The 25,795-nt window shown below is 46.4% G+C and overlaps 1 protein-coding gene across 1 annotated transcript in view; it reads right to left on the reverse strand.

The window, feature by feature from the left end:
* Positions 1–1,705: 1,705 nt before the first annotated feature.
* top3b (DNA topoisomerase III beta) overlaps positions 1,706–25,795 on the reverse strand; it is a 38,909-nt gene continuing 14,819 nt past the window's right edge. Inside the window, exons 6-18 of the mRNA XM_039018028.1 lie at positions 20,325–20,481; positions 19,303–19,416; positions 16,476–16,566; positions 15,796–15,950; positions 14,861–14,966; positions 13,670–13,816; positions 13,190–13,363; positions 12,899–13,027; positions 12,531–12,680; positions 10,864–10,964; positions 2,805–3,006; positions 2,502–2,689; positions 1,706–2,095 (exon numbers count right to left, since the gene is read on the reverse strand). Of these exons, the coding sequence (XP_038873956.1) occupies positions 1,817–2,095; positions 2,502–2,689; positions 2,805–3,006; positions 10,864–10,964; positions 12,531–12,680; positions 12,899–13,027; positions 13,190–13,363; positions 13,670–13,816; positions 14,861–14,966; positions 15,796–15,950; positions 16,476–16,566; positions 19,303–19,416; positions 20,325–20,481 (1,993 nt within the window). The 3' untranslated portion in view covers positions 1,706–1,816. The remainder of the gene's footprint in view (positions 2,096–2,501; positions 2,690–2,804; positions 3,007–10,863; positions 10,965–12,530; positions 12,681–12,898; positions 13,028–13,189; positions 13,364–13,669; positions 13,817–14,860; positions 14,967–15,795; positions 15,951–16,475; positions 16,567–19,302; positions 19,417–20,324; positions 20,482–25,795) is intronic.

Consider the following 25,795-nt stretch of genomic DNA (forward strand, 5'->3'; position numbering starts at 1 on the left):
GGAAAAATCTGCCGTTCTGCCCTTGACCAAGGCAGTTAATAATTTGCGGGTTATTTTATTATTATTATTAGACAGTTGCCATATTATTCTTGTTACTAAGTATTGTTGGTTGTTTTTATTTCATTTAGACTCTTGAAAATAAGATGGTGGATCTCAAGAGATTTCATCCTTGATCTGAAATAGCCTAATTGGATGGTGAAACTCCTGTCGATCTGAAACAGTTGGATGGTGAAACTTGCATCCAGCCAACCAGAAAAGCAAGGCAAAGCAATTCATGTATTCTTCAAGAAAGGAAGTCAAGAAAGGCTGTATCACAACCGGCTGTGATTGGGAGTGCCATATGGCGGCACACAATTGGCCCAGTGTCATCTGGGTTAGGCCGGTGTAGGCCGTCACTGTAAATAATAATTTGTTCTTATTAACTGACTTGCCTAGTTAAATAAAGGTTAAATCAAAAAATGATAAAAGACAATCGTTTGTCCTCCATTTTTATAGTTGAAAACTAGAATTAGCCAGCAGTAGGCATTAATAATTAAATGTGGAGTGGACCTTTCTAGTTAAATATATATATTTTTTTAAATGAACAAAAGAAAAATCCACCCGTCTAACAGATAAAACTGTTGGCAATCTTAGGAACATTTCTCCTATTGCTGCCGTGTCCCATTACGCACGCCGCCCTGTCCCATTACGCACGCCGCCGTGTCCCATTACGCACGCCGCCGTGTCCCATTACGCACGCCGCCCTGTACCATTACGCACGCCGCCGTGTCCCATTACGCACGCCGCCCTGTCCCATTACGCACGCCGCCCTGTCCCATTACGCACGCCGCCGTGTCCCACTACGCACGCCGCCGTGTCCCATTACGCACGCCGCCCTGTCCCATTACGCATGCCGCCCTGTACCATTACGCACGCCGCCCTGTCCCATTACGCATGCCGCCGTGTCCCATTACGCATGCTGCCGTGTCCCATTACGCATGCTGCCGTGTCCCATTATGCATGCTGCCGTGTCCCACTACGCACGCCGCCGTGTCCCATTACGCATGCCGCCCTGTACCATTACGCACGCCGCCCTGTACCATTACGCACGCCGCCGTGTCCCACTACGCACGCCGCCGTGTCCCATTACGCACGCCGCCCTGTACCATTACGCATGCCGCCCTGTACCATTACGCACGCCGCCCTGTACCATTACGCATGCTGCCGTGTCCCATTACGCATGCCGCCGTGTCCCATTACATTTACATTTAAGTCATTTAGCAGACGCTCTTATCCAGAGCGACTTACAAATTTACCTTTGTTTTTATATTTAACTAGGCAAGTCAGTTAAGAACAAATTCTTATTTTTCAATGACGGCCTAGGAACAGTGGGTTAACTGCCTGTTCAGGGGCAGAACGACAGATTTGTACCTTGTCAGCTTGGGGATTTGAACTTGCAACCTTTCGGTTACTAGTCCAACGCTCTAACCACTAGGCTACCCTGCCGCCCCATTACGCACGCCGCCCTGTACCATTACGCATGCTGCCGTGTCCCATTACACACGTCACAGTGATTTTTTGGGCGACATTGCTTTTGTCTAATTAACTGGGTCAATGGAAATCTGCCTACTGATGTAGATGTAGATGACATAGATCAGTGTTTCTCTCCCCAGGTGCACTCTGCTAAGACAGTTACAATAACAAAGACTCAGAAAACAACGCCCACTCTCTGTTTACACAAAAAAAAGGCATTTACTTCCACATGATGGCATCATTTATTATAGATGCCATAACATCACATATTAACCCAGCTTCACATAAGGACCCTGATCTACTGCTACACAAAGTACGCTGCCAAGGCAGCCATCTTGTCTTTAGGTTTCTTTTCCCTGCGCCCTCTGCCCCTGCCCCGCCCCCCTCGCCGTGCACCCCCGCCGCGGGTCATGGAGGGGTGTCTCATGGTGGCGTGTTTGAGTTCAACCAGGTCCTGGAAGACTGGGTCGCAGAACACACAGCCGCTGTGCTGCGTCTCTCCGTCTGGGAGAGGGGAGCGCGTCTTGTTGAAGTCCACCGCTACCAGGGACGCTTCACATGCCTCACAGCTCTCCTGGGCTACCTAGGAGACGAGAGGTGGGGATGGGAAGGGGGGGGGGGGGCAGAGGGGGAGGAAGGGAGTGAACACAGCCAGAAGGAAGAAAGAGTGAGAGAGAGAAAAGAGAGATAACTGTTATAAGGGGCGGCAGGTAGCCTATTGGTTAGAGCGTTGGGCCAGTAACAGAAAGGTTGCTGGATCGAATCCCCGAGCTGACAAGGTAAAAATCTGTCGTCCTGCCCCTGAGCAAGGCAGTTAACCCACTGTTCCTAGGCCGTCATTGTAAATAAGAATGTTCTTAACTGACTTGCCTAGTTAAATAAAATTATAAATAAATAATGGAATATAAATAAAATAAACACTGTGAAAAATGCAAATTAGGTTTATGAGAATTATCAATGAAAAAAACTAAAGTCCTCTTCCTGCCTACCTGCACCCTGTGTGCGTGTTCAAAGAAGTGCACCATCACGTTGCACCTGTTGCAGGCCATCTTCCACTTGGGGCCAGAGGTAGGGTCCAAAACCAGCACCCCACCCTCACACTCCACACACTGACCAATACCCAGGGAGTTGAGACTGTGCTGGCAGGACGGGTGGGTGCACTCATTACATCCCATACCTGGGAGGGAGGGAGGGAGGGGGGGAGAAAAACAATGAGGAAAAGTTGGAACATCAGTTTACTTCCTGAATTGAAATTGACCCCAAACCCTATAACGACCACACAATCCCCTCACCTTTCTTCATGTCCCTGAAGGGGGGGTTGCTGAAGCAGTAGGGACAAAGGGGGTAGCTCTTTCCCCTGGATCCAGAGGTCCACAGCACCAGCTCAAACTCATCCAGCGGGCAGCGCAGCTCCTTGTACAGCTTGATGGCGCCGTTCTGAGGCAGGCTGTACGTCTCATCACACCCAGCACAGTGCAGCCGGCTGGGCTTGGCCTGGGAGAACCAATCAATCATTAGCGTGCAGGATGGGCAGAGTTTGCACTTCTGGGACAATTGGTTCCACTGTACCGTGCAAGTAATATATCAAACGCTCCTAAAGTAGACATACCAGGAAACTGACAACACACACGAATGCTTCAACACTGATGCTCCATTCAGAGGGTGAACGGGCAAGACAAAATATTTAAGTGTCTTAGAACAGGGCATGGTAGTAGGTGCCAGGCACACTGGTTTGTGTCAAGAACTGCAACGCTTCTGGGTTTTTCACGATCCAACAGTTCCCCATGCGTATCAAGAACTGTCCTCCAGCCCAAAGCACATCCAGCCAACTTCACACATCTGTGGGAAGCACTGGAGTCAACACAGGCCTGTGGAACGCTTTCGACAACTTTTAGAGTCCATGCCCAGACGAGCCTGTTCTGAGGGGAAAGGGGAGGGGCTTTCGACATCTTTTAGAGTCCATGCCCAGACGAGCCTGTTCTGAGGGGAAAGGGGAGGGGCTTTCGACATCTTTTAGAGTCCATGCCCAGACGAGCCTGTTCTGAGGGGAAAGGGGAGGGGCTTTCGACATCTTTTAGAGTCCATGCCCAGACGAGCCTGTTCTGAGGGGAAAGGGCAGGGGCTTTCGACATCTTTTAGAGTCCATGCCCAGACGAGCCTGTTCTGAGGGGAAAGGGCAGGGGGTCAATACGCAATATTAGGAAGGCCTTCTTAAATGTTTTGTTCACTCAGTGTGTATATAATGTCTTCTCTCCTGGATGACATCATTTGGAAGACTTGTGGAACTCAATGAAATGCAAAAACAAAAAGCATCTAACACAAGGACACACACACAGCGACAAAATGGCCACAAGGACTATTTGCATTGACCCCCCCCCCCCCCCCCTTCCTTTTGTACACTGCTGCTACTCGCTGTTAATTATCTATGCATAGTCACTTCACCCCCACCTACATGTACAAATTACCTCAACTAACCTTTACCCCCGCACACTGACTCGGTAGTGCCCCCTGTATATAGCCTCCACACTGACTCGGTACCGGTACCCCCTGTATATAGCCGTGTTATTGTTATTCTTATTGTGTTACTTTTTATTATTACTTTTCATTTTAGTCTACTTGGTAAATAACTCTTCTTGAACTGCACTGTTGGTTAACGACTTGTAAGCAAGCATTTCACAGTAAAGTCTACACTTGTATTTGGCGCATGTGAAAAATAAAGTTTGATTTAATTTGACTAAAGTGCGAGTGTGTAAAGCTGTCACCAAGGCAAAAGGGTGGCTACTTTCAAGAATCTTGAATATAAAATATATTTTGATTAACACTTTTTTTTTGGTTACTACATGATTCCATATGTGTTATTTCAGTTTTGATGTCTTTATTATTCTACAATGTAGAAAATTTGAAAAAGTAAAAAAAAAAAAAAAAAAAAAAAAAAAAACTGAAATGAGTAGGCGTGTCCAAACTGGTACTGTATACGTCACAAGTAAAAGTCTTGGGTAGAGAGTTGATAGAAGGTTAAAATCAAGACATGGAAAGTACTACATCTTCCTTTTCTATAACTTTTATTTGATAAAAGTCTGTTATGACCGAGTACACTATTTAAAAGAACATCTTCGGTGGGATAATTGGTATTAGCAGAATTACTTTGTTGTTGTTTTGGCCACCATGGTTTATTCTCCCTGTAAGATTTATGGGAAGATTATTCAATTGAATTAGATCTGCTTTCATATGTAATGGGATGAAGTTATCTTTATATATTTGTCGTCACCTATTTTTTTCTAAGTATTATAAATATAAACTGATGTTGGTACAAAAATGGAGGGAAAGTTGAAGCATAACTAACGAAATAACAGTTAACGAAAACGTATGCTTAATCCACTATAAACTAATGTATAGAAATAAATAATTATACAAGAGACAAAATTCACAAATTCTAGAGCACAACGGCTAAGTCCTGTCTTAACTGTAAAACGATGAATGAATCCATGCATTCTGGGAATGTTATGAAGTCCGGAATTTGTGGGCGGAACTAGAAAGTTGGCTGTCAAAAGTATTACATTGTAAACTTACTTTTAAAATCAGTCTGTCTGCATATTTCAAGACATGGCATTTGGGGGTTCAGTGAGATACTCAATGGGCTGGATGATTCTCTTCTCATCACTCATCTTTAAAAAAACTGACTAAAATCGTGGAAATCAATCAATCCGAAAAATCGAATTATTTATTATTGAAATATTGATATAGCATGGGCGACAGAGGAAAAACGAATTGATACATTTTAAGGCCAAGTGCCAAACAACAATACAGGTACTAGGGATGGAGGAGTGAATGCAGGTCTGGGCAAATGAGATGTCATTGTTTACATTTTTTATTTAACCTTTATTTAACTAGGCAATCAGTTAAAAAAAAAATCTTATTTACAATGACGGCATACCGGGGAGCAGTGGGTTATAACTGCCTTGTTTGGCGGCAGAACGACAGACTTTTACCTTGTCAGCTTGGGGATTAGATCCAGCAACCTTTCGGTTACTGTCCCAACCACTCTAACCACTAGGCTACCTGCTGGTTACTGTCCCAACCACTCTAACCACTAGGCTACCTGCTGGTTACTGTCCCAACCACTCTAACCACTAGGCTACCTGCTGGTTACTGTCCCAACCACTCTAACCACTAGGCTACCTGCTGGTTACTGTCCCAACACTCTAACCACTAGGCTACCTGCTGGTTACTGTCCCAACCACTCTAACCACTAGGCTACCTGCTGGTTACTGGCCCAACGCTCTAACCACTAGGCTACCTGCTGGTTACTGTCCCAACACTCTAACCACTAGGCTACCTGCTGGTTACTGTCCCAACCACTCTAACCACTAGGCTACCTGCTGGTTACTGTCCCAACCACTCTAACCACTAGGCTACCTGCTGGTTACTGTCCCAACCACTCTAACCACTAGGCTACCTGCTGCCCCTGAAGTTATATGCTATATATTAAATCCGTTGTCAGCTCCGGTAGGCTAGTTCCAGAACTTCCATTTAAAATTCCACCAGCGCAGCAATGGAGACCAAAATCTAAATTGAAATAATTTTAAGTTCAGGTTGTGACACAACAAGATGTGGAAAAAGTCAAGTGGTGCGAATACTTTCTGAAGGCACTGTATATGTGTATATGGTGTTTAAAATCGTCCATACACCGGATAGGTGGAGTGAAATGTGTTGTATTATAGGGTCAGCCAAAGTAGTCCGGCAGCCCCTGGAGCAAATTAAAGTTAAGTGCCTTGCTCAAGGGCACATCGACAGATTTTTCACCTTGTCGGTTCAGCACCCGAGTGGCGCAGCGGTCTAAAGACACTGTCTCTCAGTGCTAGAGGTGTCACTACAGACCCCGGTTCGATCCTGGGCTGTATCACTACCGGCCGTGATCGGGAGTCCCATAAGTTGGTGCACAATTGGCCCAGCGTCGTCCGGGTTAGGGGAGGGTTTGGCCGGGTTAGGTCGTCATTGTAAAATAAGAATTTGTTCTTAAATGACTTGCCTAGTTAAATAAAAGGTCACATTTGTTTTATAATAATCTAACCAGCGACCTTTTGATTGGATACTGGATGTATCCCCATCCTCCTTAAGAGGTCATTTCATGGTTCCCTCGTGGCTTCCTTCATCAGTCAAATCAGCCACGTGTCTTTCTGTCTCTCCCTCTGTCCTTCTCTGCCTCTACCCCTCTGTCTGTCTCCCCCGCTCTCCCCAACGTCACTAGACCGGTACACGCCACTCTGGAGTCACGTCGTCCCATAGCAACATGCAGACGTAATCAGACTAGAACATGAGAGGGACTACCTGGTCCAATGAGAAACGCTCCTTCTTAGTTTTCCATTGCAACACGTTTTGTAACAATGTCCCCTAATGAACAGAAAGGACCCTGATGAATAATACATGCCTCTATGACTTCCTCAGTTGAAGTGGCTTCATTCATTTAAAAGCTCCCTTTTCTGGTCCCTTTCCGCCGACCGAAGGCCGCAGCTCGGCCACCAAACCGGTAGAACGGGGGGGGGGGGGGGGAGATTAATGCTTGCTGGCCACGTGTCAGAGCGTCTAGTCCCTTCCCGTAGAAGAGAGTGGGATAAGTTGAGCCATCCGTGTTTCTAAGAAACCATATACAAAATGTATAATTTGATCAAATATTTAAGAAGAGGTAATCTTTTCATGGAGTCTGTGAAGGAAGAAACCACATGGAAAAAGTGGTAAGCGAGTTAAGTCCAAAAGAAACTGATTTTCACCAAGTCAAATGAATATATTGTGTTCAAGGTTTCATGATTCTTTGTATCTAAACCAAAGTAGATCGTTGTTTTATTGTTATACACACATCAGTAGGGGGCTCTATAAGCTTCAATAGCATGAAAGTGAATCATTGTGGCTGTGTGGGTTGAGCCAATCATTGCAAAGGCCGTATCGCTCGGATATAAAGTAACAACAGGGCCTTGCCTACGTTAAGGGTTAAGTGCTTTAAAAAAAAGGAGCAAAGTGTTTGTTAGGTGTCAAAAGATGCTTAAAATTATTAAAAGACAAAAAAAGTGATTGTGTTGAATTGTGTTTGAGAAATAAAGAGAGACATGGTTTTAAAAAGGTAGTGGTAATATTTCATTCAGTCAAGAAATGTGTAGGCTGCTTAACTTACCCTGTCCCGCAGCTTAACTTACCCCATATCCGGGGTAAGTTGTGACAAGAGGCCACTTTTTGGAGGGAAAAGTAATTTTCAAAATTGTAACGTTTACATGAATTCAGATTATTTCCAGGGATACACAACATCCTGTAATATCTAGAAATAATACTATATGGCCTGTTGACGGAGTGATGCTGAATGTAATTAACGGTACAACTTACGCCACTCTCCCCGACCACCAACGTGTGTGTGTGTGTGTGTGTGTGTGTGTGTGTGTGTGTGTGTGTGTGTGTGTGGCAGTCATCGAATTGTGGCACTTGACTTTTTGTTGTTGAAGGCAGTCAAGAGATTTTGAACTTGACTCCTAAATGAGGCAAGTTTTCACTAAAAAATTTTTTTGAATATTCCCTGTTTTGATTGACCATCCTGTCCCCTTACTGGGTAAACCTGTATCTGTTAAGAAATAAGAGTGACACTGTATCAATGACTAGTTGGCTACTTTCTCAAACGTTCAAATCCCAACGTAGCAGAAGAGTAACTACGAAGTAATCACTATATAATCCACATTTTGCCAAAGTAAAATAATAGTAAGCATAGCACATTATTATGTAACCAAATTAGTAGTGTCCTAGCATGGATAATAATAATAATTTACAGTAACATACCAGTATGCTACTTAGCTGAAGCTTTTAGCCAAAAAGCTAGCGATGCTAACATCACACTCGTCCAACAAGTTTTTACCACAGACAGACACGTCACAGGGGCTATAAAGCTGAAGCATCCTGTCGTGGAAATTCTACCCATGGCACAGTCGAAGTCAACCTTAAATTAATCATTGTATATTAACAGCAAGCTGGAGACGTCACAGTCAAACAGATGCATAAAGTACCGGTCTGAAGGGAGCTCCAACGGGGCAGTCCCGTTAGTTCCCTTATATACTGGTTACAGACACATTACATAGGCATGGTTCATAGGGTTGATTCCGGCTTGTGTCTGGCACCGTCTCCTATCTTAACTTATAGAACATATTCTGGCGTTCTGCCAGGTGGTCCCAAGGAGGGGGTCATGTCGCCCTCCCCATATCTTTACCAAGCACAGGCAGGAACCAAGGATTATTTATGACACGAAAGACAAGATGAACATTTTCAAGGCAGTCTCTTCACACGATAGAATGTTTTCTCACCACCAAATATGGTCGTGAGAGGAAGTTCAGTCGCGTGTATTGGGAGAGGATGGAACTAGGTAAAACTGGGCCAAGATTCACATTCTCATTGATTAAACATCTGATCTCAATAAATGTTTCTGTTCCCAAAACTAAAATCTGTAAGGAACACAGTGTGCTAATTTTTATAGAACAAAAATGTGTTGTTTAGAAGGAATGCAAGGTCAAATTGAGTTCACTTCACAGAGGAGGCATTCCCTAATGGATATATGTAAATACATGCTACAATGCGCCAATAGCATCTCGCTATCTCGTACTTGGCATTGCCTACCTCCTTTCCGCGTTCTGCCCACTATGCTTCATTTGCTTCCACTGTAAAACGACAGAGATGAACTATCTTGGGTTAGTTAAAAAAGATCTTTGCTTTTACCATCCCTGACCTAGCCTAGGGCTTTGGGTTAATGAGACACTGGTAACCACTAGACTGGCTTACTGCTGCTCTTTAATTACTTGTTACTTTTATTTCTTATTCGTATTTTTTTAAACTGCATTGTTGGTTAGGGGCTTGTAAGTAAGTAAGTAAGGTCTACACCTGCTGACTGGCAGGATCTCTGACTGACTGGCTGGCAGGATCTCTGACTCACTGGATGGCTGGCAGGATCTCTGACTGACTGGATGGCTGGCAGGATCTCTGACCGGCTGGCCCTTTGGCCGGCTAGCTCTTTTGCTTGTTCTATCCGGCTGGCAAGTTTGTGATGTTTTTCAATGAGGGGACAAACTCAATAGGGGGAAAACTTTTCCACATTAGTGGAGGGGGGGAGTTGATAGAGAGTGGTAGAGATGAGAGGTAGAGAGAGGGAAAAGAGGGAGAAAGAGAAGAGAGGTAGAGAGAGAGATAGAGAGAAGAGAGGTAGAGAGATGGAGAGATAGAGAAATGGAGAGAGAGACCTACTTTGGTGGCAGGATGTTTATGTTAAAGGGAAGTGTCTCCATGGTTGCACCGTTACAATGCAGAAAACCGCTCGTCTGTAGCAGCCCAAACCGTTCAAAATGAAATACCTATGTTACCAGAGCTAAATGTTTTCTTTCTAGCATGGATTTGCAGGGCGCTCTTAAAGGGGTACACACAAAGTAATCATCATGAGTAAGGAACTATGAAAACAGTTCAAATAAACCATTTAAATCTATTAAAAAGGTTTGTCACGAAAATCTTCTTTACAGCGTCCTTTAAATCCTATGTATTATTATGATGTATAATTATTAAAATAGATGATTAGCAGTACAGATCAGATGGTGATTAGCAGTACTGATCAGATGGTGATTAGCAGTATTGATCAGATGGTGATTAGCAGTATTGATCAGATGGTGATTAGCAGTATTGAGCAGATGGTGATTAGCAGTACAGATCAGATGGTGATTAGCAGTATCGATCAGATGGTGATTAGCAGTATTGATCAGATGGTGATTAGCAGTATTGATCAGATGGTGATTAGCAGTACAGATCAGATGGTGATTAGCAGAACAGATCAGATGGTGATTAGCAGTACAGATCAGATGGTGATTAGCAGTAGTGATCAGATGGTGATTAGCAGTAGTGATCAGATGGTGATTAGCAGTATTGATCAGATGGTGATTAGCAGTATTGATCAGATGGTGATTAGCAGTACAGATCAGATGGTGATTAGCAGTACAGATCAGATGGTGATTAGCAGTACAGATCAGATGGTGATTAGCAGTATTGATCAGATGGTGATTAGCAGTATTGATCAGATGGTGATTAGCAGTACAGATCAGATGGTGATTAGCAGTACAGATCAGATGGTGATTAGCAGTATTGAGCAGATGGTGATTAGCAGTATTGAGCAGATGGTGATTAGCAGTACAGATCAGATGGTGATTAGCAGTATAGATCAGATGGTGATTAGCAGTATAGATCAGATGGTGATTAGCAGTATAGATCAGATGGTGATTAGCAGTATAGATCAGATGAGATGGAGGTTGACCCAGTGACCTTTTGATGTTGTTTTGTAACACTGACCTGAATGTACTTCATGAAGCGATGGCACTTGCCACAGCGAGACAGGGGCTTGCCGGTGGCAGCGATGGGAGAGAACGTCACCTCCATGAGCTCGTCCATACCTACAGGACAGAGACATGGGTAGTTTATGATGTCCATTAGCTACCTACCTATCTATTTACTAAATTACAGTAGAGTATTGACTAAATTACAGTAGAGCATTGACTAAATTACAGTAGAGTATTGACTAAATTGCGGTAGAGTTGACTAAATTACAGTAGAGCATTGACTAAATTACAGTAGAGTATTGACTAAATTATGGTAGAGTATTGACTAAATTACAGTAGAGAATTTACTAAATTACAGATTGTGGTTGTTTTTCTTCGCTTTTCAATCACTATTCCCATCCGAGAGCACCTGCAATCACTATTCCCATCCGAGAGCACCTGCAATCACTATTCCCATCCGAGAGCACCTGCAATCACTATTCCCATCCGAGAGCACCTGCAATCACTATTCCCATCCGAGAGCACCTGCAATCACTATTCCCATCCGAGAGCACCTGCAATCACTATTCCCATCCGAGAGCACCTGCAATCACTATTCCCATCCGAGAGCACCTGCAATCACTATTCCCATCCGAGAGCACCTGCAATCACTATTCCCATCCGAGAGCACCTGCAATCACTATTCCCATCCGAGAGCACCTGCAATCACTATTCCCATCCGAGAGCACCTGCAATCACTATTCCCATCCGAGAGCACCTGCAATCACTATTCCCATCCGAGAGCACCTGCAATCACTATTCCCATCCGAGAGCACCTGCAATCACTATTCCCATCCGAGAGCACCTGCAATCACTATTCCCATCCGAGAGCACCTGTGGCTTTCTTGGGATACCTGAAGCGCTCCTGCTAGTTCTGTTTCAAGTGGAACTTCCTGTTGAAGTTTGTGTGAGTGTGTTGTACTCACTAGCGATGGTGTCAAAGAAGTAGTGGAACTTCCTGTTGAAGTTTGTGTGAGTGTGTTGTACTCACTAGCGATGGTGTCAAAGAAGTAGTGGAACTTCCTGTTGAAGTTTGTGTGAGTGTGTTGTACTCACTAGCGATGGTGTCAAAGAAGTAGTGGAACTTCCTCTTGAAGTTTGTGTGAGTGTGTTGTACTCACTAGCGATGGTGTCAAAGAAGTAGTGGAACTTCCTCTTGAAGTTTGTGTGAGTGTGTTGTACTCACTAGCGATGGTGTCAAAGAAGTAGTGGAACTTCCTCTTGAAGTTTGTGTGAGTGTGTTGTACTCACTAGCGATGGTGTCAAAGAAGTAGTGGAACTTCCTCTTGAAGTTTGTGTGAGTGTGTTGTACTCACTAGCGATGGTGTCAAAGAAGTAGTGGAACTTCCTGTTGAAGTTTGTGTGAGTGTGTTGTACTCACTAGCGATGGTGTCAAAGAAGTAGTGGAACTTCCTGTTGAAGTTTGTGTGAGTGTGTTGTACTCACTAGCGATGGTGTCAAAGAAGTAGTGGAACTTCCTCTTGAAGTTTGTGTGAGTGTGTTGTACTCACTAGCGATGGTGTCAAAGAAGTAGTGGAACTTCCTCTTGAAGTTTGTGTGAGTGTGTTGTACTCACTAGCGATGGTGTCAAAGAAGTAGTGGAACTTCCTCTTGAAGTTTGTGTGAGTGTGTTGTACTCACTAGCGATGGTGTCAAAGAAGTAGTGGAACTTCCTCTTGAAGATGTCCAGCGTGTGTTGCAGAACCTGTTGGTAGTTGGCCTTGCCCTGAGCAATCAGGTTCAGCTGTTTCTCTACTGCACCACGGATGGTAGGCAGCACCAGCTCAGCATCTACACAAACATTGCGGTGTAAATACACACAAATGCATGCAAGGACAAATGGATACACATGGCCAAGAACATGCATGAAAACATGTCCATTCTAACTTGTGCTAATGACAAATGTAGGGTCCACCTGCAAGTGTGATGAGTGTTAATGTTAGTACTGACCTGTCTTGTAGAATATGTGCACCAGGACGATGCTCTCTCACACACACACACACACACACCTGTCTTGTAATATCCGTGCACCAGAACAATGCCCAGGTTGGTGGGTTTGAGCTTGCGTCCGTTCTCCACCGTCACATAATTCCTCTGAGAGATGTTGTTGATATGAACCGGGATGCTGGCATCAGTACCTGGAGGGAGGGTTGGACACACACAGTATTCCACCATGAACTTATTCCTAGACAGACACCTGCGGTGACATAATATGAATCAAAAACCCACACCCAAACCCACACAGCCTCAACCCCTGCGCACACACACACACACACACACACACACACACACACACACACCTATGCCGTGTTTCTCCATCAGTGTGATGAGGTCGGCCTCAGTAAGGTAGTCTGGAGGGCTGGTCTGTCTCTCCACTAGTTTAATCTCCTCCACTGTGAAGACATCTCCCCTCTCACACACTGGCATGGCCTCCTCTAGAGGGATACCCAGCCACGGCATCACCTCCGTAAAGCCTGAGAACCAGTCACAACAAACATTTTAGACATCTATTAGCATTATAAATAAATAGTACAATTTATAAAGCATTTAAACTATAGCTTAACATTTAGTATCATTTATAAAGAATTTAGACTACAGCTTATTAACATTTAGTATCACTTATAAAGCATTTAGAAGTCTTATTCATGAAAACGGCAACACTAATTGGTTGGTTTTATTAGTCATGTGTATCAGAAAATATTTCTCAGCATAACAATATTAGGAAACAAGACCAGAGGACAAGAGGACAACAAGAACAGTAAACAACAACAGGACCTCACCAGGTGATATGAGTGTCTTCCCACTGCAGGAGAAACCCTCGGAGGCGATGGTGAACGAGATGGTCGTCTGCAGGTACTTACAGTCCTGACTCACCGTGGCGATGAAGTGGCGCACGATGTACTCATACAGACGCCACCCGTCACTTCCTGTTGGAGAGACAGGCAGCGGGTGTGTTCATTAGGTACCAAACAGAAGAAAACAGACTGAAACAGGAAGGCACTACATGGACTTTAGAAAAACATACTTTTTTTTCAATATGAAAACGCTCATTTTAATTTTCCTTTACAGTTACAGGAAAACCCACCTCAATCTTCTGAAAAAACCTGCGATGTTTTTTATTTTTAAGCGGGACAATTGTTTTATTCTAGACACCCCAGAATGGCTCTCCAAGAGGTTTTGGGTGTTCCTGAATGGTCCAGTCTCAGTCCTGACTTAAATTTGCTTGAAAATCAGAGATAAGGTTTGAATATTCCTGTCCATCAATAATCCCCAATCAAATTGACTGAGTTGGAGCAATTTTGACACAAACTTTGGAGACATTTTACCCTAAAAGTTTGTCGAATCTTAAAAATGTTTCCACCACGTACTAACTCTGGGGTGATAACATACACAATCAAAATAACTTAATTTATCTTTAAAAAAAAAAAAACATTTTGGGGGGGGGTAAAATAAATAAATATTTCATCTTTAACTTTGGAAATGTGCGGTAGTTTGTGTACATGGACTGGTAAGGGGAAAAATCTAATGTAATATTTTTTTTTTTACATTCAATTTTAAGGCATCAAAATGTGAAGACTGTGCAAGGTCTGTGAGAATGCAGGTAGCACAATGAGATGCCTGGGTCATGTTCATTAGGCTCCAAATGGAAGGAAACAGACAAACAGGGAGGGACTACCTCAACCAATTGTCCAATATGAAATGCTCATTTCCGTTTCATGTCGCAAAACATTTTTTCCAAGGACGTGCCCTAATGAACATGACCATGGTGGAGACTGGAAATTGATGGAGGGAAGCTAACATAAGGAATCGAAGGACAGGAGGAAGTGAAAATGAAGATATGTAGATATAGCAGGTGAAACATGACATGTTACAAGGTAGCCTGGTTCCATGATCTGTTTGTGCTGGAGTTGGCAATAGTAAGGAAACACAAGCAGATGTTACCAGGCTAGTTTCGAGGTGCCACTACCCACCTAGTTCTCCTTCGGAGGCAGCCCTCATGGGGGTGATGGGAGGGTGATCTCCAGCATCAGATCCTTTCCTGGGACGGTTCAGTCCCTCTGACAGAAGAGCCTTCACCTAGAGGGGGATAGACCATGTCAAGGCTGGTTTTCATAGCGTCTTAACGTAGGCTTGCTGCTCTGGGATCAGTTTCACTGTATTGGCTGGTTTTCAGTCTCAATGTAGGCTTGCTGCTCAGGGATCAGTTTCACTGTGTTGGCTGGTTTTCAGTCTCAATGTAGGCTTGCTGCTCTGGGATCAGTTTCACTGTATTTTGTCTTGGCACAATTTCGTTTTTTTCTGTTTAATTTCAAGGTAACTTCAAATAATGTCAACCAGGAGGATGTATCTAATTCACACATAATCACAACTAATCACGTGTTGGAGCAAGTGTTTGCGTGTATGTACTAATAACTTTCAAATGGCATCATCAGGGAGAGTATGCATGAATAATCTGAATGTATCACATTTTGGAGAATCAATCAGTCCATGTGTGTGTGTGTGTGTGTCCGTTTTGTCAGATGCTTTTCGCTACATTTTGAGTTTATTGCGAGGTAACTTCCAAATGAGGTAATTCCGGGCAGTACGCAATAACCTGAATGTATGTATGTATGTATGTATGTATGTATGTATGTATGTATGTATGTATGTATGTGTGTATGTGTGTATGTGTGTATGTGTGTGTGTGTGTGTGTACATGTCTTTGTATCGGTGTGTGACCTCCTCAGTCCCAGACTGCTTCCTGATTCTCAGCCAGTCTCCTAAAGTTCACACACTTTCTCCAGCCAATGCTCACATCAATCTTATGCTTTTAGAATCTACGACGCTGAGTTTGCAAGTGCACACTTCTGGAATAAGAGTTGGAGAATAGGGGACACACGCAGCCTCGGTCTCTCTCTGCACTCACCTCCTGAGCCCAGAAGGGGTTGTTAGCCTGCTGTCTGAGTGTCCCTTTCAGGTCAAAGTTGTCGTGGTAGTGGTTGGTCTCAGTACGGGGGTAGCTGATATAACCCTGGGTGTACAGACGCTCTGCTATCTGCATGGTGTGCTGTGGACCCATACCTAAAATGGAAGAGAACACAGCACTGAAGGGCTGGACTACTGGCTGAAGGGCTGGGCTACTGGCTGAAGGGCTGGGCTACTGGCTGAAGGGCTGGGCTACTGGCTGAAGGGCTGGGCTACTGGCTGAAGGGCTTGGCTACTGGCTGAAGGGCTTGACTACTGGCTGAAGGGCTGGGCTACTGGCTGAAGGGCTGGACTACTGGCTGAAGGGCTTGACTACTGGCTGAAGGGCTTGACTACTGGCTGAAGGGCTTGACTACTGGCTGAAGGGCTTGACTACTGGCTGAAGGGCTTGACTACTGGCTGAAGGGCTTGACTACTGGCTGAAGGGCTTGACTACTGGCTGAAGGGCTTGACTACTGGCTGAAGGGCTGGACTACTGGCTGAAGGGCTGGACTACTGGCTGAAGGGCTGGACTACTGGCTGAAGGGCTTGACTACTGGCTGAAGGGCTTGACTACTGGCTGAAGGGCTGGACTACTGGCTGACTGGATGCTAATGTCTGTGCTGTGATTGGTGGTCTCACCTAGAGAGGAGCTGGCCACTCGGAGCATCTCCACAGTGTTCAAGGCCAGAGGTCTCTGCTTGGCCTTCTCCTTCTTACTCACCGACTCCACCTTCAGGACGGGAAGACAACTACACCTTTCATAAAAGGCACTCTTTTGACTGCGTTTACACAGGCAGCCCAATTCTGATCTTTTGACCAGTCATATCAGATATTTTGCCCAAAATTGGACCAAAGATCATAATTTGGCTGCCTGTGTAAACGCACGCCATTGAGCGTGGATGAAGTGGTTTCTTAAGTTGTGGCCTCTGCCCAAGTCTCCGTTACAAAAGAGGAGTTTAACCTCAAGGGTCTTTACTAAGTACTTGTGTTACATCAGAGAGAGGAAGGAGAGAGTAGGGCTATGGCGGTCACGAAATGTTGTCAGTCGGTGATTGTCAAGCAAATAACTGCCGGTCTCATGGTAACTGACCGTTAATTAACATAAACCGTTTTAGGATCTCCTGGATTCCACACATAGCCTACAAGCCACTGATATAGACCTTTGGAACATCTACATTTCAAAAAGTCTAATAAATCCATTTAATATAACCTACATGGTCACAATAAATCCATTATTTATTTTAGACAAGTCTAAAGAGACATGATATGAAGAAAATGTCTATTTCAGAAGAACGTAATATCATACTCTTGAGTTGTCCTTATGTTATGCCCTGATCTGGCTATGTCATATGGCTGTGGGCTACACTAGTTCATTAGCAGGCAAGATTTTCTTAGAATTCCATGGCATTTTTCGTCATTATTTTATAGTATGAAGAATACAATTTAACATATCTGAATAAAATAGAAAATAATATTTTCTCCAAACGATTTGAGGGAGTGTGCACATGCGGTTATTCTGTGTTGAGCGTTTATTAACAAAGAAACAGGTCCTCCTATATGCTTCATTTAGAATTAGTAATTCAACTTTAGTTGTGATACAAACGTTGGGCTATATATATTTGATTTTTAATACATTCTAAGGCTGTATGATGGGACTCTAATGATGATTTTTTTTAAGTCGCAAGCTGCACACACTTCATCAGTCTCTCATTCACAATTTGACAAGCACTTGATAATATTATCACCAGGCCTCGAATTTCCCGGCTGCAATGCCACCAAAAAAAAAAAAAAAAGAGCTTTTTGCGGCCAAAGTTGCCGTTGTGCCCCTGGGCTAAATATAAGAATGATAATATAATAATGTTCCCTTCTCCCGGCTGCCCTGCTCCGAAGCACCTCTCACTCACATGACTCGCTCAGACGTAGCCAATGCCTGTCACGTTATCAGGTTCATCTCACAGGCATTTCAGCTAAGAAGTAGGCTACAAGTGAATGAAGACAGACACATCGGGGACGCAACTGCGCACGTCTCTCTTATCGAAATCTGAAGATGTTAGAACTGTCCAAATTTACTTTTCATCAGCCAATAAGATGAGTATGTCTAACAAACAGGAAATGCACCAGCCTATGACAATCCACTATCCCCCATAATACAAAAGTTGACCTATGCTATTGGTCAACTTGGCCAAAAGTGTCCTTTTGGTCAACTTGTCCATCTATGTCCGTCTGTACAATAAATAAATATTCCAAACCTACTCTGGGACAGTTGTGGGATGCGATAGATCCCAAATTAATACAACCATTCGCATCAGCAAAAACAAACATTTTAAAGCAATGAGGCTGATGCAATAGATCAGAACATTTTAGCTTAAAATGTTATAAGACTGGCAATGCACACACGGCAGTAAGCTATCAGCACGAATGTTCCAAAATGCAATCAATTAGCTGGTAAACACTGTTCTCGAAGGTGCGAATGCAAATGGGATTATGCATGTAATAATGCGTTATTAAAAAGGTGAAATTTTATGGTGAACATTTTCTTCCCCAAACTTGAAGCGCATGCCAGTTAGGCTCCACACCAGTTATAAAACGGATTAGTTATTTGACCACTTTAGTTGTGTCAGAAACCTTATCAAAACTTATAGGCCTATGGGTTAGACTACATGAGGTGTGCGACTAGGATTTGAAAAATTAGCAAAAAAAGGCATGTGCTGTTCCTTGCCTTACTGCACATGCTGGGCATCATTCACAAGTTATAATACATCATCCAAAAGTGATAGGCTAATATTGTCACCCCTCAGACTATTCTTAATTTAATCTTGTCTTTAATTATACTAAATAATATATGTGTGAAATTAGTTGATTTAAAAAGGACCATTATCATGCACCTGTCTCGAAACATGGGCATAGTAAAAAATAGATGTGTCATCTATGCACTTAAATAGCGAATGGAGGATGCTTTTCCCATGGTTCATTTTCATGCCAGCTAGGTAGGCTATACTCCTGTTGTAAAGACAAACAATGAGCTTAATATTAGGAATGCCGATAAATAGTAGGCCTAGCCTATAGAAAGTTGATGGGACCCTCCTTAGTAGAGGCCATCACTCTGTTTTCTCACGCAATTGCATATCCTATAGAAATGTTGCACAACATGAGCTCATGGGCTCTCATGAAGTGTTTGATTAGATTTTCGATTACATTTGCATTGATGTCAGAGTGATTAGAGTGACAATAGAGTACCAGGGAGTAAGCAAGTTTGGTAGGCTACTAACGACCATCAGAGAAACAGAGACAGAAAGAGAGAGAGAAAGAGAGACAGAAAGAGAGAGAAACAGACAGAGAGAAAAAAGCCAGGCAGCTAGATAGGCAGAGAGACAGGCAGAGAGACAGGCAGCGAGAGATGCAGAGAGACAGGCAGAGAGACAGGCAGCGAGAGATGCAGAGAGACAGGCAGCGAGACAGGTCTTACCTTGGCCTCCCTGGAGGTCTTAGTCATGTTGACAAACATCTGTCCCACCTCTCTGTCGAAGACTCTCACCCTGTCCCAGTCCAGAGTCAGAGGAGACTCTTTCCCTTTGAAAACCTACAGAAAAACACATTTATTATGTTAGACTTAATGGCTCTTTGAGCACCTGTTTGGTTCTGAGAATATCTGAGGTCATCTTTGGGTGTTGTTGAGGGAGAAGGCTCAGGATATAAAATGTTTACCCAAAGAAGCACCCGATTCCCACATGAAACCCTCAGACAGGTTTTTTTTGGGGAGCTCTCTTTAGCCTGTATGACAGTGGAGGCTGGTGGGAGGAGCTCAAGGAGGATGGGCTCATTGTAATGGCTGAAATGGAATAAACGGAACAGAGTCAAACATGTTTTCCGTATGTTTGATGGGTTTAAATCCTTTCAATCTATTCCATTCCAGCCATTACAATGAGCACATCCTCCTATATCTCTATCCACCAGCCTACACTGCTGTAACACACAGTAGATCTCTGGTTTGAAGGATCTAGTGTCAAGGTTAGGTTCGAGGTTAGGGTCGAGGTTAGGGTCGAGGTTAGGGTCGAGGTTAGGGTCGAGGTTAGGGACGAGGTTAGGGTCGAGGTTAGGGACGAGGTTAGGGTCGAGGTTAGGGTCGAGGTTAGGGTCGAGGTTAGGGTCGAGGTTAGGGACGAGGTTAGGGTCGAGGTTAGGGTCGAGGTTAGGGTCGAGGTTAGGGTCGAGGTTAGGGACGAGGTTAGGGTCGAGGTTAGGGTCGAGGTTAGGGACGAGGTTAGGGTCGAGGTTAGGGACGAGGTTAGGGACGAGGTTAGGGACGAGGTTAGGGACGAGGTTAGGGACGAGGTTAGGGTCGAGGTTAGGGACGAGGTTAGCCTTAAAGGAAAACTTAGGGATTTTGTTTTTACATAAAAATGGTATCCACGAGTTCATCTGACTCTGTGGAAGTAGATAAAATCCCGATGTATCTTTTTAAGGCTCGGTTTAGGCTTGGGGGCTCACCTTAGCCTGTATGACCCAGTAGGTCTCTGGTTTGAAGGACTGGATCTTGTCGTGGCGCTCCACACAGAAGCCCAGTGTAGGGGTCTGACATGGCCCAAAGGAGATCAGGGATGAGTCCAGGTTACCATATTTACCCTGGAAGTACTTGGTCTGGAACCTGAAACACATTCCAAATAAACAGGATTAGCACCACTGGCATCAGCACAGTTGACACAATAACCTCAACATTGGCTGAATTAAAAATCAGTCCAACTCTGTGGCTCTTTCTCAAAACAAATCCTCTCTCCTCTCCTTCATTGCACTGATCTGAAATAACAGACCAGGTGAAAGCCAGCCTGATGAGGGTAGGGTAGTTTAGGGTAGTATAGTTTAGTCTAGGGTAGGAGAGTCTAGGGTAGTGTAGTCGAGTATAGTCTAGGGTAGGAGAGTCTAGGGTAGGGTAATGGCGTCTCGGGTAGGGCAGGGCAGTCTGGGGTAGGGCAGGGCAGTCTGGGGTAGGGCAGGGCAGTCTGGGGTAGGGCAGAGCAGTCTGGGGTAGGGCAGAGCAGTCTGGGGTAGGGCAGAGCAGTCTGGGGTAGGGCAGAGCAGTCTGGGGTAGGGCAGAGCAGTCTGGGGTAGAGTAGAGCAGTCTGGGGTAGGGCAGAGCAGTCTGGGGTAGGGCAGAGCAGTCTGGGGTAGGGTAGAGCAGTCTGGGGTAGGGTAGGGCAGTCTGGGGTAGGGTAGGGCAGTCTGGGGTAGGGTAGGGCAGTCTGGGGTAGTGTAGAGCAGTCTGGGGTAGTGTAGAGCAGTCTGGGGTAGGGCAGAGCAGTCTGGGGTAGGGCAGAGCAGTCTGGGGTAGAGCAGGGCAGTCTGGGGTAGAGCAGGGCAGTCTGGGGTAGAGCAGGGCAGTCTGGGGTAGAGCAGGGCAGTCTGGGGTAGAGCAGGGCAGTCTGGGGTAGAGCAGGGCAGTCTGGGGTAGTGTAGAGCAGTCTGGGGTAGAGTAGGGCAGTCTGGGGTAGGGTAGAGCAGTCTGGGGTAGGGTAGAGCAGTCTGGGGTAGGGTAGGGCAGTCTGGGGTAGGGTAGGGCAGTCTGGGGTAGGGTAGGGCAGTCTGGGGTAGGGTAGGTCAGTCTGGGGTAGGGTAGGTCAGTCTGGGGTAGGGTAGAGCAGTCTGGGGTAGGGTAGAGCAGTCTGGGGTAGGGTAGAGCAGTCTGGGGTAGGGTAGGGCAGTCTGGGGTAGGGTAGGGCAGTCTGGGGTAGGGTAGGGCAGTCTGGGGTAGGGCAGAGCAGTCTGGGGTAGGGCAGAGCAGTCTGGGGTAGGGCAGAGCAGTCTGGGGTAGGGCAGAGCAGTCTGGGGTAGGGCAGAGCAGTCTGGGGTAGGGCAGAGCAGTCTGGGGTAGGGCAGAGCAGTCTGGGGTAGTGTAGAGCAGTCTGGGGTAGGGTAGAGCAGTCTGGGGTAGGGTAGAGCAGTCTGGGGTAGGGTAGAGCAGTCTGGGGTAGGGTAGAGCAGTCTGGGGTAGGGTAGAGCAGTCTGGGGTAGGGTAGAGCAGTCTGGGGTAGAGTAGAGCAGTCTGGGGTAGTGTAGAGCAGTCTGGGGTGGGGTAGGGCAGTCTGGGGTAGGGCAGAGCAGTCTGGGGTAGGGCAGAGCAGTCTGGGGTAGGGCAGAGCAGTCTGGGGTAGGGCAGAGCAGTCTGGGGTAGGGCAGGGCAGTCTGGGGTAGGGCAGGGCAGTCTGGGGTAGAGCAGGGCAGTCTGGGGTAGAGCAGGGCAGTCTGGGGTAGAGCAGGGCAGTCTGGGGTAGAGCAGGGCAGTCTGGGGTAGAGCAGGGCAGTCTGGGGTAGAGCAGGGCAGTCTGGGGTAGAGCAGGGCAGTCTGGGGTAGAGCAGGGCAGTCTGGGGTAGAGCAGGGCAGTCTGGGGTAGAGCAGGGCAGTCTGGGGTAGAGCAGGGCAGTCTGGGGTAGAGCAGGGCACTCTGGGGTAGTGTAGAGCAGTCTGGGGTAGAGTAGGGCAGTCTGGGGTAGGGTAGAGCAGTCTGGGGTAGGGTAGAGCAGTCTGGGGTAGGGTAGGGCAGTCTGGGGTAGGGCAGGGCAGTCTGGGGTAGGGCAGAGCAGTCTGGGTAGGGCAGAGCAGTCTGGGGTAGGGCAGAGCAGTCTGGGGTAGGGCAGAGCAGTCTGGGGTAGGGCAGAGCAGTCTGGGGTAGGGCAGAGCAGTCTGGGGTAGGGCAGAGCAGTCTGGGGTAGGGCAGAGCAGTCTGGGGTAGGGCAGAGCAGTCTGGGGTAGTGTAGAGCAGTCTGGGGTAGTGTAGAGCAGTCTGGGGTAGGGTAGAGCAGTCTGGGGTAGGGTAGAGCAGTCTGGGGTAGGGTAGAGCAGTCTGGGGTAGGGTAGAGCAGTCTGGGGTAGGGTAGAGCAGTCTGGGGTAGGGTAGAGCAGTCTGGGGTAGTGCAGAGCAGTCTGGGGTAGAGTAGAGCAGTCTGGGGTAGAGTAGAGCAGTCTGGGGTAGTGTAGAGCAGTCTGGGGTAGGGTAGAGCAGTCTGGGGTGGGGTAGGGCAGTCTGGGGTGGGGTAGGGCAGTCTGGGGTAGGGCAGAGCAGTCTGGGGTAGGGCAGAGCAGTCTGGGGTAGGGCAGAGCAGTCTGGGGTAGGGCAGGGCAGTCTGGGGTAGGGCAGGGCAGTCTGGGGTAGGGCAGGGCAGTCTGGGGTAGAGCAGGGCAGTCTGGGGTAGAGCAGGGCAGTCTGGGGTAGAGCAGGGCAGTCTGGGGTAGAGCAGGGCAGTCTGGGGTAGAGCAGGGCAGTCTGGGGTAGAGCAGGGCAGTCTGGGGTAGAGCAGGGCAGTCTGGGGTAGAGCAGGGCACTCTGGGGTAGTGTAGAGCAGTCTGGGGTAGAGTAGGGCAGTCTGGGGTAGGGTAAGTCAGTCTGGGGTAGGGTAGGGCAGTCTGGGGTAGAGTAGTGTAGGGTTGTGTAGGATTGAGTAGGGTAGTGTAATGTAGTGTAGTGTAGGGTTGTGTAGGGTTGTGTTGTGTAATGTAGTGTAGTGTAGTGTAGTGTAGGGTTGTGTAGGGTTGTGTAGGGTAGTGTAGGGTAGTGTAGTGTGTAGGGTAGTGTAGGGTTGTGTAGTGTGTAGGGTTGTGTAGGGTTGTGTAGGGTTGTGTAGGGTAGTGTAGGGTTGTGTAGGGTAGTGTAGGGTTGTGTAGGGTAGTGTAGGGTTGTGTAGGGTAGTGTAGGGTTGTGTAGGGTTGTGTAGTGTGTAGGGTAGTGTAGGGTTGTGTAGGGTTGTGTAGTGTGTAGGGTAGTGTAGGGTTGTGTAGGGTTGTGTAGGGTAGTGTAGGGTTGTGTAGTGTGTAGGGTAGTGTAGGGTTGTGTAGTGTAGTGTAGGGTTGTGTAGTATGTAGGGTAGTGTAGGGTAGTGTAGGGTAGTGTAGGGTTGTGTAGTGTAGTGTAGGGTAGGGTTGTGTAGGGTAGGGTAGTGTAGTGTAGGGTAGGGTTGTGTAGGGTAGTGTAGGGTTGTGTAGTGTAGTGTAGGGTAGGGTTGTGTAGGGTAGGGTAGGGTTGTGTAGGGTTGTGTAGGGTAGGGTTGTGTAGGGTAGTGTAGGGTTGTGTAGTGTAGGGTAGGGTTGTGTAGGGTAGGGTAGTGTAGTGTAGTGTAGGGTAGGGTTGTGTAGGGTAGTGTAGGGTAGTGTAGGGTTGTGTAGGGTAGGGTTGTGTAGTGTAGTGTAGGGTAGGGTTGTGTAGGGTAGGGTAGTGTAGGGTTGTGTAGGGTAGTGTAGGGTTGTGTAGGGTAGTGTAGGGTTGTGTAGGGTAGTGTAGGGTTGTGTAGTGTAGTGTAGGGTAGGGTTGTGTAGGGTAGGGTAGTGTAGGGTAGTGTAGGGTAGTGTAGGGTTGTGTAGGGTAGTGTAGGGTAGTGTAGGGTTGTGTAGGGTAGGGTTGTGTAGGGTAGGGTTGTGTAGGGTAGGGTAGTGTAGGGTTGTGTAGGGTAGTGTAGGGTTGTGTAGGGTAGTGTAGGGTTGTGTAGGGTTGTGTAGGGTAGTGTAGGGTTGTGTAGTGTAGTGTAGGGTAGGGTTGTGTAGGGTAGGGTAGTGTAGGGTAGTGTAGGGTAGTGTAGGGTAGGGTAGGGTTGTGTAGGGTAGGGTTGTGTAGGGTTGTGTAGTGTGTAGGGTAGTGTAGGGTAGTGTAGGGTTGTGTAGGGTTGTGTAGGGTTGTGTAGTGTGTAGGGTTGTGTAGTGTTGTGTAGGGTTGTGTAGGGTTGTGTAGGGTTGTGTAGGGTAGTGTAGGGTTGTGTAGTGTAGGGTTGTGTAGTGTTGTGTAGGGTTGTGTAGGGTTGTGTAGGGTAGTGTAGGGTTGTGTAGGGTAGTGTAGGGTTGTGTAGTGTAGTGTAGGGTAGTGTAGGGTTGTGTAGTGTAGTGTAGGGTAGGGTTGTGTAGGGTAGTGTAGGGTAGTGTAGGGTTGTGTAGGGTTGTGTAGGGTAGTGTAGGGTTGTGTAGGGTTGTGTAGGGTAGTGTAGGGTTGTGTAGGGTAGTGTAGGGTTGTGTAGTGTAGTGTAGGGTAGGGTTGTGTAGGGTAGTGTAGGGTAGTGTAGGGTTGTGTAGGGTTGTGTAGGGTAGTGTAGGGTTGTGTAGTGTAGTGTAGGGTAGGGTTGTGTAGGGTAGGGTTGTGTAGGGTAGTGTAGGGTAGTGTAGGGTTGTGTAGGGTAGTGTAGGGTAGTGTAGGGTTGTGTAGGGTAGGGTTGTGTAGTGTAGGGTTGTGTAGGGTAGGGTAGTGTAGGGTAGTGTAGGGTTGTGTAGGGTAGTGTAGGGTTGTGTAGGGTAGTGTAGGGTAGTGTAGGGTAGTGTAGTGTAGGGTAGGGTTGTGTAGGGTAGGGTAGTGTAGGGTTGTGTAGTGTAGGGTAGTGTAGGGTTGTGTAGGGTAGTGTAGGGTAGTGTAGGGTTGTGTAGTGTGTAGGGTTGTGTAGGGTTGTGTAGTGTAGGGTAGGGTTGTGTAGTGTAGGGTTGTGTAGGGTTGTGTAGTGTAGGGTTGTGTAGTGTAGTGTCGTGTAGGGTTGTGTAGGGTTGTGTAGGGTAGGGTTGTGTAGGGTTGTGTAGGGTTGTGTAGGGTTGTGTAGTGTTGTGTAGGGTTGTGTAGTGTAGGGTTGTGTAGGGTTGTGTAGGGTTGTGTAGGGTTGTGTAGTGTAGGGTTGTGTAGGGTAGGGTTGTGTAGGGTTGTGTAGGGTTGTGTAGTGTAGTGTAGGGTAGTGTAGTGTAGGGTTGTGTAGGGTAGGGTTGTGTAGGGTTGTGTAGGGTTGTGTAGGGTTGTGTAGGGTTGTGTAGTGTAGTGTAGGGTAGTGTAGGGTTGTGTAGTGTTGTGTAGGGTAGGGTAGTGTAGGGTAGTGTAGGGTTGTGTAGTGTTGTGTAGGGTTGTGTAGGGTAGTGTAGGGTTGTGTAGTGTGTAGGGTAGTGTAGGGTAGTGTAGTGTAGTGTAGGGTTGTGTAGTGTGTAGGGTAGTGTAGGGTTGTGTAGTGTAGGG

Source organism: Salvelinus namaycush, chromosome 1, assembly GCF_016432855.1.
Source record: "Salvelinus namaycush isolate Seneca chromosome 1, SaNama_1.0, whole genome shotgun sequence".
Lineage (NCBI taxonomy): Eukaryota > Metazoa > Chordata > Actinopteri > Salmoniformes > Salmonidae > Salvelinus > Salvelinus namaycush.